The 12,996-nt window shown below is 36.9% G+C and overlaps 1 protein-coding gene across 1 annotated transcript in view; it reads right to left on the bottom strand.

Moving 5' to 3' along the window:
• Nucleotides 1-458: 458 nt before the first annotated feature.
• LOC107590553 (metabotropic glutamate receptor 8-like) overlaps nucleotides 459-12,996 on the bottom strand; it is a 54,535-nt gene continuing 41,997 nt past the window's right edge. Inside the window, exons 2-3 of the mRNA XM_016279363.1 lie at nucleotides 983-1,199; nucleotides 459-544 (exon numbers count right to left, since the gene is read on the bottom strand). Of these exons, the coding sequence (XP_016134849.1) occupies nucleotides 459-544; nucleotides 983-1,199 (303 nt within the window). The remainder of the gene's footprint in view (nucleotides 545-982; nucleotides 1,200-12,996) is intronic.

The following is a 12,996-nucleotide window of genomic DNA, read 5'->3' as shown; positions in this document are numbered from 1 at the left end:
CTGCTTGGGCAGCTTGCTGACCCATATTTGTCTTTCTGGGGTAAACTTGCAATAAAAGTTAAGTAGTAAATGCCAACTATAAGCAGACTACTACTATCTGGCCTACCATAGTGCACAACTATGGTCCGAAACACCTGAACAGAGCTTTAAAATGCAGAACATTCACTTGAGCACATGGCGTCTGGAAATATGCCCAGTTGTAACACTCTTCTCCATTATTTAAGGCTTCTGAATTATCTACGGTTAAAGTTTTTTGTGGAAAAAAGACAAAAAATGCAAGCGGTCGCAAATGGAGTGGCGTTTTCCTGAGATCCTGAAGGGACTGCATGTAGCACCTGTTCGGGTGGTTAGTGAATACGGTTTGTGTTGAAATACCACATGCTAAAGTAGCGCAATGGCTAACGTCAAGACTGTGCTTCATCTTGTGTACTTTCTGTAAGACTTGCTTCTTAAGTCTCTCATTGCTGCGTGGACAACAAACACTTGGGTCCCGCCAGTCGGTCTACATCGCCTTTGCCCTCTATGAGCAATGTGTCAACATCCACTGAACAGACAGAAGACAGCTGAACACCCAACTGAAAGCACTTCGACTCCCAAACTTTTTTTTTGGACTCTCATTCTGACGGCACCCATTCACTGCAGAGGATCCATTGGGGAGCAAGTGATGGAATGCTACATTTCTCCAAATCTGATGAAGAAACCAACACATCAACATCTTGGATGGCCTGAAGGGGAGTACATTTAAATTTTTTGGTGAACTATTCCTTTAAGGCCAAGCATACACTACAAGACCTGTGCACAATAAAACACCCAGTGACTTGTCTTCTGTCAAGCCGGTGCACGCACTACACACAACTAATCTCACACTGCTGATTAGTATCTGGGACTAAAAACATGAAGGGGAAACAAGCTTGTTTCTTGAAGCGTGAATTTGGTTGAAATTCATCAATGCATCAAACCAATCTTGGAAAAACCATCTTACCCATCTCTCTGGAGATCTGCACGAATGCTTCCACGCCGCTTTCCCCATAGTTCCCTTCAGAAGCCAGCGTGGAGACATAGTTCCAGCCCATTGCCGTGACAATATCCAGCATGGCCTGGGCCTGGTAGGAATCCGGGGGAACGACGCGGGAAAAAAAGTCGTAGCGGGTGTTATCGCTCAGCTCCGGAGCGGTGGATGCATAGCTGATCTGAGGAATCTGCAGAGAACAGAAGAAAGATCAGAGGTCAGAGTTCAGGGACAGGGTTCTCTTGCTTCACAACGGAAGAAAGAGGCATGTGTTTCCAGATCCAGTGACCAGTGATGATATGCTGCCTTCTAATATAGCTAATTTTGGCTAAATTACATGCAGTATCGCATTTCTCCTTTATACAAAAGCCAATCCTAGAATGCATTGCAACAATGCATCGCACTAAAATCCAACATGGCAGTGATAATTATAAAACACTTATTTAATTTGATCTTGAAAGGTTTTGATGACAAATAGTTGCAGTTTATTATTATTATTATTATTATTAATCAGGTCTGCCGCGATAGCTGATCTGAGGAATCTGCAGAGAACAGAAGAAAGATCAGAGGTCAGAGTTCAGGGACAGGGTTCTCTTGCTTCACAACGGAAGAAAGAGGCATGTGTTTCCAGATCCAGTGACCAGTGATGATATGCTGCCTTCTAATATAGCTAATTTTGGCTAAATTACATGCAGTATCGCATTTCTCCTTTATACAAAAGCCAATCCTAGAATGCATTGCAACAAGCGCACTAAAATCCAACATGGCAGTGATAATTATAAAACACTTATTTAATTTGATCTTGAAAGGTTTTGATGACAAATAGTTGCAGTTTATTATTATTATTATTATTATTAATCAGGTCTGCCGCTGAGAATCATAGGTAATAGAGTCTGTGGGAAGTTTGACTGACAGATTCCTTGTCTAGAGAAAGAGGACAGGAGGAGGTTAAAGAAGCTCACGGCTGAATTATTCTGAAGGATTCTGTTACAAAACTGTTTTGAGATGCAGCTCACGTCAAGCTACACAAACGGTGTTAAATCCGAACATCCCTGATGGCGCGACAATCACCTAGACTGTGCTTTCACCGCTTGAAGCTGTAAATAAGAAAACATTTAGCCACAAAGTGCTTGAGGAACATCACCGTATGAGTGCGGATAGCTGCGTCAAGTAGATTCATGAGTAATGATGCTGAACAAAACGGTGACATTGAAAAATACATCACATTTACTACATCTCCAACAGTGAGGAGTGAAAATTGAAATCTGACACTGTAAGACTGATAGGTAATTAAGCAATTTTGATAAATGTGACCCCTTCGAAAGCATGCAAAAGTCACAGCTTCAATGCTCGCAGCATCAACGCAAAAATGCTTGTTTTGCTAAAAAGATGCCAAGCAAACTTTTGCGAGGTTCACTCATTGAAAAAGGTTAACCATAATGCAGTGCAAACCTTCATTAAGTATACCAGTAGTGGCTCATGAATATTTCATGAAAAAAGGCAACACAAATAAGACAACACCCAAGAGGCCCAGATACATAAATACGGGAAAGACAGCTCTTCTTTTATTGCATAACACTTTAAAATGCACAAATATTGCTTTCTGGGAGAAAACACATATTGTGAATATAAAGTTATGCTCTCATATCAAAGCATCAAATTCTCGGTTTATTGCACAAATAACAATAGATCCTGAGCACTTTAATTGAAGAATGAATTTTAATTGAAATATCAACATTGGTGAAGTTACATAAAATTCAACCAAATGTGCCTCAGCTAATAAAATAAAAAAAATAAATAACAAAGCATCAAATTCTCGGTTTATTGCACAAATAACAATAGATCCTGAGCACTTTAATTGAAGAATGAATTTTAATTGAAATATCAACATTGGTGAAGTTACATAAAAATAAAATAATAAAATAAAATAAAATAAAATAAAATAAAATAAAATAAAATAAAATAAAATAAAATAAAATAAAATAAAATATTAAACCAGTAATGTATCATATAGGTCTACCACCATAGGTCAAGTTAAATTACAAAATAAAATGCAACCAAATGCTCCTCAGCTACTAAATAAAATAAAATAAATCAAAACAAAACCATTTAAAATACAATATTTTTTTAAAAGTCTGTTTTACCATGCAAGAGTCACTAGACCACTAATTCTTAAATAGGAAGTGTTTGCTTTTTACAGTCAATAAACTCTCAATCCTCAGTAATCCCGTTTTTCAACATCCCCTCAAGCTATCGCTGTATAATTTAACAAACACTTAATATATAAAAGAAAAAAAGTTTACCGGTAAACTGTAATAGTCTCCAATGAGTTTTAAAGCTCATTGAATGAGGACTTTAATATTGAGCAGTTGTAGTTTATGATACCGGCAGATAAAAACACTACTATAAAGAGCTCAGCATGAGATGTTCTGGACAAGCGCTTTAAAAGAATCTCGACACAACAGAGACCTCTGAATGATGCATGAAAATGCTGCTGCATGCTGTCGCACAAATGCATTTGCATTAATAGAACAGGCCATTGGAGACGTGCTAATGGAGGGACATAACAGACCCGAGGCCTTGGACGACAGGCTGGAAGATAAGAATGAAAAAATGGGATGTTTCTGACAGATCTGTGGGATTAAAAAACAGGATCTGATCACTAGATCCTTGAGCATTTAAGACCTAATAATCCTCAGAGAATCGCCAACCCGAGCCCACCTTAATGGATAAAAGATGTTGACAGCATTTGTGACGATGTCAATTACCATAGATTACAATGTCAACTCGTCCCTCAGTTAAAAGGTTAGAAAAGCAAAAACCCTGGTATAATGTTAATAGTCTCACGCTGATATATATTCTTATAATCTTGCGGCTAGACGTCACCCTGTCTACTTCCATTTTAAGTGCCTTACCGTAAAAGCAATATTTTTTTATGATAATTGACATCAGTGCTATAGTGCATAACTTATATTGAACCCTAAACATTCCTTTAAAAGATAAACAAAAAAGTAGTGTATATAAATAATGTAATAGATTTCCTATTATTTGTGAAATGAATCAATGCATCCACAAACAACTCTCCCAGAATGCTCTGCACTTTTGAAATAATTTGCATATTCTTTGCATTTTACATATTATATTCACAGGTATAATATCTGATCATACACATCCCACAAACACAAATATGTGTGTGTGTGCATTCATTTGAACAGCGTGCGTGCGTGCGTTATTATATTCACAGGTATAATATCTGATCATACACATCCCACAAACACAAATATGTGTGTGTGTGTGCATTCATTTGAACAGCGTGCGTGCGTGCGTGTGTGTGTGTTTGAGTCTCAGGATAATGGAGCTGCCTGGCTGAGTGGCTGATAGATGGTTCTCCAGAACTGCTAATTAACCCTTGCTCAGACCTTTATTGTCCGACATCCAGACAGCGTAAGGCAGACATGGACCTTAACAAAGGGTGCAAATGCAAGCGTGGCCTCATACACACTCACAAACACAACGAGCAGCCTCACGTAATTACAGCTGCATTGATTAATGCATCTTGTATGTTGAGATTACACTGATCTGAGAACACACACTGATCCCAAGCGAGTTTGTGTTGTATGAGTAGAGGAGACGTGCTATATTATGAATGTGTGTGTCCACCTATGCATGCAATAGCAGAAAAAAAACAGGGCAAAACCTCATTGCTACCGAATCTCAAACCTTAAAATGTGTATTTTAAATGCAGAAAAATATTTATTATTCTTACATACAGAAACCCTTCAAGAACAATCCCCAAGCACTGGTACCTAAAGATTTTCAATGCATAAAAAAAACGAAAGCAAAAAAAAGCAAATTCAATAAAAATAACATTCAGTAAAATAAAGTTCAATAAAAGATTAAGATGAGATTTAAGATTTACATGTCTTGACATAAAATTTAAGATTTTCTATGCACAAAAAACACAATGCAATGCAGTGCAATGCAATGAAATGCATTGAAAAAAAGATATTATGATTATTACATGTGCTGCCGCATAAAATGTAAGATTTTCTATGCAAAGCATCTCGCTCAAAAATGACCAAAGAGTTTGTATCTTTAAAGGAACACTCCACTATTTTTGAAAATAGGCTCATTTTCCAACTCCCCTAGAGTTAAACAGTTGAGTTTTACCGTTTTTGAATCCATTCAGCCGATCTCCGGGTCTGGCGGTAGCACTTTAAGCTGTATCTTAGCATAGATCAGTGAATCTGATTAGACCGTCAGCATTCGAATGAATTCGAAAACGGTAAAACTCAACTGTTTAACTCTAGGGGAGTTGGAAAATGAGCCTATTTTCAAAAATAGTGAAGTGTTCCTTTAAGTCTATCATATACAGGCTAGAGATGCATGCAGTAGTTCAGATGAAATGCATTATGGGTTTTCAGGACGATGCCGTATGAACTCATTCTCTGAGTTCAGTGTTCAAATTAAGGGTGATGGTAGATTGAAGGGTGAGAAAGTAGATGTCAAACTCGACGGGCATCACAGATGGCTGGAGGCATTTTATACACTCATCCTCAACCGAAAGACATTGCCGTACTATTAGCATCACTGTTCAGAACCAAAGAGGTGACTCGACTGAGCCTTTGAATAGTTCATTTGAGAGAATAGCAGATTTATACTTGGGTTTTGAACAGTTTACAGTCGTTTTTATAACAGTAGATGTTCGGCTAACTTTACTAGAGGCACTAAAAAACAATTTTTGGGTAGCAGAAGATAAACATCAACCGATAACAGGCCAAAATGATCCATAAAGAATCTCCAAAAATTACTGTATAATTTGCTCAGTGGTTCAAAAGAGTTTTTAAAAATAAAACAAAATAATATCAAATGAAATAAAATCAAATAAAAAAATTTAGATAAAAAAATGCATTTATTGTAAAATGTGCACAAATACAGCATATGTATATTTTTATTAAATTATATTCATTTAATTTAAATGTAATTCAAAATAGCAAATGATTCATTCAGTTTAATATAATATATAGGTTTATAATAAAATTGACCCAAAATGTCCTATTTTACAAGGATACGAATTTTTGGTTAACACAAGACAAACCTAAACCAAAGGCACTCTGAAATTATCATAAAGAAATCTTTAAAAAAAAATGTTTAATGTATAAATATAAACATAAAATAATACAATTATATAATTATATTAATAATTTGTTTATATAATTATATTTATATGTAAGATTATATATGATTGTATTATTTTTATAATCATTTTTAAGATTAAGGAACACTGAAAAAAGATTGAGAAAAATACCCAAGCACTGGTGCAAAAATCGGAAGGTTCTCAAAGTAAAAATAAAATAAAATAAAATAAAATGGTAAGACAAGACAATTTCTGTTTAGCACAAGATAAACCGACAGCATCCCGAAATTATCCATAATTAAACCTTTAAAGCAGTTCAGCCCCCTGAAAGACACTGGATAATTTGCACAGCAGTTCCAATCAAAAAACATGTTTTATGTGTGTTTTAGGCCAAAAAGATGTGGGGAAGCAGGTCATGAATCCCTCTCAGTCCGAACAAAGGCATCATCTGCGGGCATAGCATCACATACAAGTGGACGTCCTGGATCTCAGGACAAATATCAGCTGGACCGAAAAAACATTGCACATTTAGCTGTAAGCATTTGTCATTGTGCTAAAGCAATAGATTTGGATCAGTTGCTCAGCACTGCAACATTATAAACACGTTCTCTCACATTTAGTGACAGAAGCAAGACAACGACAAAAAGGACAGGATGCTCGTCGAGAGCTTCAACTGAAGCGACTGCCAAAAGAGTCCAGAAAATGCCATCGATGCCACACAGTGACCACAATAAAGCGAAAAGGACCCAAACAACTCAAACCCTGAATGTCACCCAGCAACTGGCCATTTCACCCGCAATGAGGCGGATCGCTTACATTGTGCACTAGTGATAATGGCAGCAGCGGGGTGTAATTGCAGGGCACAGTGCCCTCTCTCCTCGACAGGGGCTTCTACGGGACGCGCTGCCTTGGCAGGTGGATGCGCACTGGCTTCCAGCATCACAGCGGCGGATGGTTTCATCCGTCATCTGGACGGCCTGTCAGATTGGACGGCTGGACTGACAGAGCTGCGGGTACTGGAGGAGACAGATTAGCTGACGGGGTTTAACTGCCTGTTGAGATTGCTCAAGACTGCTGGCTCCATCATCTTACATTACCACTTTATGTATGAATAGATGTATGCTTTAGGCTCAAGACCGATGCAGTACTGCTATTGTACAGGAACAGGTAACCTTTGACCTGAACGGCTCAATATACTCAGATGGGTCCTACTGAATTTTGTAATTCAGACAATTAAATGTTATTATGGCTTGATTATTTGCACAAGAAAATGAAGGGGATTCAAATAAAGAGCTAAAGTCTTTGCTCAGTGAGAGAAATATTGGCTGCATACTGAATTGAACTGTATCAGTAGAACTCAAAGTTGTAGAGTGAGACAAACCAACAAAATAAAACGAAACAAAACATTTAAGATATATTCAGACAATTTGGGGGAAGCACAAGGCAAACCTCAACCGATAGAACTCTAAAACAATGCATAAAGAAGCCTTTAAAATAGTTATGACTTCAGAATTTGCAGAAGATGACAACTTGGTTAATTTAAGTATTTAGCCATTTAATATTTAGAATTATTAATATTATCATGCTGAATTATGTCATTTTATCACTAGAATTACTACTAGCAGCTAAATCTTTTACCTGTTTGTGCCGTTGTTTTCCTTCCACGATGTCATTAAGTAAGTGGCTTTAAAGGGATTTTACAAAAGACTAACAGGATTAAATCAATATTATAAATTAAAATCCAATTAGAACAATATTCCCCCCAAATACGTCACACCAAACTCATCCAACCATGTCTTTATGGACCTTGCTCTGTGCACAGTCCACAACGTTGGAAGCATAGCATTGCCCAAAATGTCTTGGTATGCTGAAGTAGATCTTATGAAGCAAAACAATCGGTCTGTGCAAGAAACTGAACATACCACATCAGCCAAATTTCATAAGAATTTGACAAGGCAGATTAAGATGAGGTGTTTTAAAAATGTTAAAAAAATATTTAGATGTTTATTATCTAAGTGAAGTTTAGAGGGTGGGAGAAGAACTTATAAACCACTATATTTAAATTTATGTAAAGTTACTACATTAATTCTTTATGCTGCCTCTTGTCAGTTGTCCATATATGTCTTGGACAGCATTTTGCACCACTTCTGTAGTGTGACTCGTATATAAAGTGACCACAGGTGAATATAACATGTTGTATGCACCACAAATGGGCCATAAAACTAAGAGCAATCATTATGATGTTATGATTTTTCTATATTTAATGACACTATGACATTCTTCATTGTAGTCTCTCATTCACAGTAAAAACATGAAACTGTAGTAAAAAAAAAGAGCCTTAAGAGATTCATTCCAGCGGCTGTAATTGAAAAGATTAAGTAACATACTGGAGTTCAGCGGCAGTGCCTGATTGAATTTTTAAGTTATCAGGGGGCATTTGATTTGCATTGAGTGTCCGCGCTGGTGCCACTTTCAGCAGAATATGGAAAATTAGACTTAACATGCTACATTAGGGGTGGAATGGATTTTATAAATCAAAGTACTGCAATTAATTCAAATGCAAGTAACATTTATGAAGATAGTAGACGGCACTGTCGCATTCAAGATGAGCATGATTGGATTATTTACAGGATGTATAGACTGAAAAAAATGGCTTTGAAAGAATGTTCACTCTCTCATTATTTGTGAAATTTACCATCAATTTCTAAGAAATGGCAAGTAACACATTGAATTAAGTGCGAAATTTTGAAGTACTAACAATGTAAGTGAATGGGTTCAATTTCCGGAGCGCTGAAAAGCAGAAATGTGAAGTATATAATTTTATAAAAGCACTTACAATAACTTTTCCACCTCAGAGTAAAAATAAAAACTAACATAAAATAAAACATAATAATAATAAAGATGTAATTGTGTCACTTATAATTGCAACTTTGTGTCACTTTGTGACATTCGCTCTTGGAAATGGAAAACAGAAAATTATTATTAGACCCATTTAAGAAAATTTTTCAAATTTTTCTTAACACTAAAGACCAAAATATAGTCCGGTCACAATAATAACAGCACTCCAACTAGAAAACACCCAAAAAAGAAAACAACATTTCAGTTTCTCCAGTACTTAGAGTAGTAGAGGAGGGATATTCGGGATCCTGTACATCTGCAACATCGGCATTCTGCTGTCAAGTGTGGGTCGGTTCCTGCTGTGAATCCCACCTGCGGTGGAGTGGGTCAATACTCGAGTACTGCAGTGTTTTTAACACCACCAAACACGCAATAATTTAAGCAAACCATGGCTAGAAGATCAAGTCTGCACCATTATGTAAGTTTCTCATAAATACTGCGATAATATCAAGTTGACTTCATTTCCGGCTCCGCTTGCATGTAGACGTTTGGGTGCATCAGCCTGACGCACTCATGCATTTTTCATTAAAATCACAATTGGCAGCACGCCGAGATGCCACCTAATTGCTCTCATATCATCTCTGATTGTAACCTGATCTTTTTGTTGCGGCATGCTGCGGCAGACACATTCATATCTGAAAGGCGAACGCACAAGGCTGCGATATAAAAGCGTAGCCACAGGCATGGCGCTTTACATGTGAACACCACATCTCCCTGAGCACGACTGGTTCAGAGAAGCTGACAATGGGAACTCAACACTTTACAACCACCAGGTGACTCCATCAGACGGGCTGCGCCGCTGACAGGGAGCTGATGGAAGGAGGTGTGGAGGTGGCCTGTGAAAGCGCTCCACTGGGCACTGAGCCGAATAAAATTAGGCAATCAAAAAGCCATCCCTGCCAGAACAAAGACTTCATTTTTCTTGAGTAACAAGTAGACCTGAGCTTTGATCATACATGAGCGACAGGAACGAGTGAAGACTAGGGGGCATTTACACATCAACAATGTACCTTAAATTGTTTTTTTTTTAAGTTTCGCATACACAAAATCATCCCCCGTTTACACAGATCCGCAAAAAATGACTAAAACGCTGTATTATGAATGCCAGGCCAGTAGTTGGCGATGTTACTTTGTAAAGAAACACTATGAGCCTATAGAGTGAACACGTAATACACATGTGCATGACTTCACCATTTTCACAAATTTGTGTTTATGTAGTTTATACAGAGACGATAATGGTATCATTTTCAAAAACTTGCACTTTGAAACCTATTTTCAAAAGTTTGCGTTTTCAGGCCCTCAAAACCCCATTGGCATGTAAATGAACAGCCAAATTAATATATAAACACCCCCTAAGGATACATTTCCTCATCAACAATGTACTAAAAACAAAAACAAAATTCTGAAAAGTTTTACATACAGACATAAATGTTGTCAAAACAATCGCGTTCACATAGATCCACAAATGACTAAAACACTGTATTTTGCATGCCAGGCCAGTAGTTGGCGACATCCCCATTATACGCATGCGCATGACTTCACTGTTTTCACAAATTAGCGTTTTTGTAGTTTGCACAGAGACAATAACTTTATCGCTTTCAAAAACTTGCACTTTGAAACCCGTTTTCAAAAGTTTGCGTTTTCAGGCCCCCCGAATGGCCACTGGCGTGTAAATGAAAGACCAAAATGCATAAAAAGTTTTGTTTTTATTTGAAAACAGTGTCGTATAAACACCCTAAGGATACATTTCCTTATCAACGATGTACTAAAAACTGAAAATGTTTCTGAAAAGTTTTGCACACAAACAACAATGTTGTCAAAACAATCTCGTTCACATGGATCCACGAAAATGACGAAAAACGCTGTATTATGAATGCCAGGTCAGTGGTTGGAGAAGAAACACAACTTGCCTGCACACATACCAACAGACAGAAAATTAAATACACATGCACATGACGAAACCGTTTTCACAAATTTGTATTTTTGTAATTCTTACAGAGACAATAAAGGTATCGTCTTCAAAAAGTTAGCATTTTCAGGCCCCCAAAAACACCCCTTAGAAGTCAGGGGCATATTAAAACGTGGAAGTTAGTTAATTAAAAGGTCTTCAAAGCAAAGTCTCTGCCAGGCTACAGTGGTACTGGCTGACAAGTCCTGATTATCATTCATTACTATTGAAGTAATTGAAGTAAGTAATACTATTGAAGTACTCAAGTTTTGCAATTGTCAGTGCACAGGTCTTAAAGATAGTACAAAACAAACCTGTTATTAAAATGCACAATACACAGTCTTGCAGACTAGGGTGAAGTCAGAATGTACAGACATTGGTCCCAAATCGTTGTATTTTAGAAAACTTTGAATGGCAAACTGTAACGTTACGTGGCGCGGCATGATTTTGAAGCTGTTGGGTGCCACGGATAGACTTGAGTGTGCATACGGTCATAATTTATTAATCATAACCCGCCAAATGGGCTAGTGATTTAATGTGTGTTCCCCACCTGACTTCACTGGAGCTATAATAATCTATAATCTCTGAAAATATTGGCCTGACGCTTTACTATTGGGGGCTCTGTGAACTAGCTATACTGTTGGCTAATCAAATCTATTCAGACGGGCTTAGCTAACGTTACGTATTTAGATGGGTGAGCATGAGAAGAGAGAATAATTAAGTTCACTTGTCACTGAGTTTAAGATGTTAAATTAGTTATCTTACCCAGTAAACGACCTGTTGCTCGCCCTAATACAACTTCGCTCGCTCTTCTGTCAGACTGGCGGCGGCAGTGGTGGGGATTCCGGGGAAACGTAGTGGGCGTGGTCGACCTGTGACTTCAATCGAGAGTGACCAATAGAAAAAGGCCTTTCATCCTGGTGGGTAGAGACCGCCCACTGAGAGACAGCTTCTTTCGCAAGCAAAACTTTTCAACTCGCAAACAAAAGTTTTAGACCCGCAAAAAAAGACGGCAGAAAAGAGAGCAACATTTGTGGTTTCGTGATGAAAAGTGTTTGAAGTGCACAAAGAAAAATTTTTCAAAGATTTACACGCACTGCAAATTATTTTGTTTTCAATTTCTTTATTTTTGAGCCTTAAGAATCATTTTTTTGCAAACTTTTATTTTTTAATTACAAAATCATTAGTTTTGCTCTCAAACACAGTATGTTTGATTGAATTAAATAGACACAAAATAAACTCCATAGGCTGTGTGACTACTGCATGATATTCCTCCATTAATATGAGATGAAAACGGAATGCACGTTTAAACAAAAATTTGGGGGAAAAAATGCATGACATATGGCTTGTCATGTCAAACACTCAAGCACTCAGTGTGAGTCTCTCTGAAACTGAAACGTGATCCTTACACCTCCACAACTGCCAATAAGCTGCTCAGGGTGACCTTTTGCGGCTGCTTTGAAGCTTAAATGAATAATTAATGTTATAGACAATAATGCTTTGGTCAAGTATTAACCATTTATGTTTACAGGGAGCCCCTGTGGTCTACATTCAAAGAGCTTGCGGTCAATTTTCATCGGGATAATACTTTCCCTACATGCTGGACTGTAAAACAATGTTGAGTCAGCTGTGTCTTTTGACAATGGCTGCGCATCAGTTCTATTTTAGTATTATTTATGTTATTATTGTTTTTATTAATATTTTAATATTTAGATTTCATTTTTATATGTATATTTTATTTTTATATTTTCAGTTTTAATTTTAGTAATATCTAAACATTTACATGGTTGTTTTATTTTATTTTAGAAATGTACTTTTGTCGTTTTTATTAGTTTTTGGTTTTTATACTTCAATATTTCTATTTAGCTTTAACTTTTACTTAATACATTTAATAGTTTTAGTTAACAACAACACTGCTTCAACTCATTTGATCACACTGACAAGTTATTTCATTATATTTTAATAATGTATATATATATATATATATATATATACAGTGGGTAC

Source organism: Sinocyclocheilus grahami, unplaced genomic scaffold (genome assembly GCF_001515645.1).
Source record: "Sinocyclocheilus grahami isolate Dianchi unplaced genomic scaffold, SAMN03320097.WGS_v1.1 scaffold129.1, whole genome shotgun sequence".
Lineage (NCBI taxonomy): Eukaryota > Metazoa > Chordata > Actinopteri > Cypriniformes > Cyprinidae > Sinocyclocheilus > Sinocyclocheilus grahami.
This window is presented reverse-complemented; position numbering and strand designations above follow the sequence as displayed.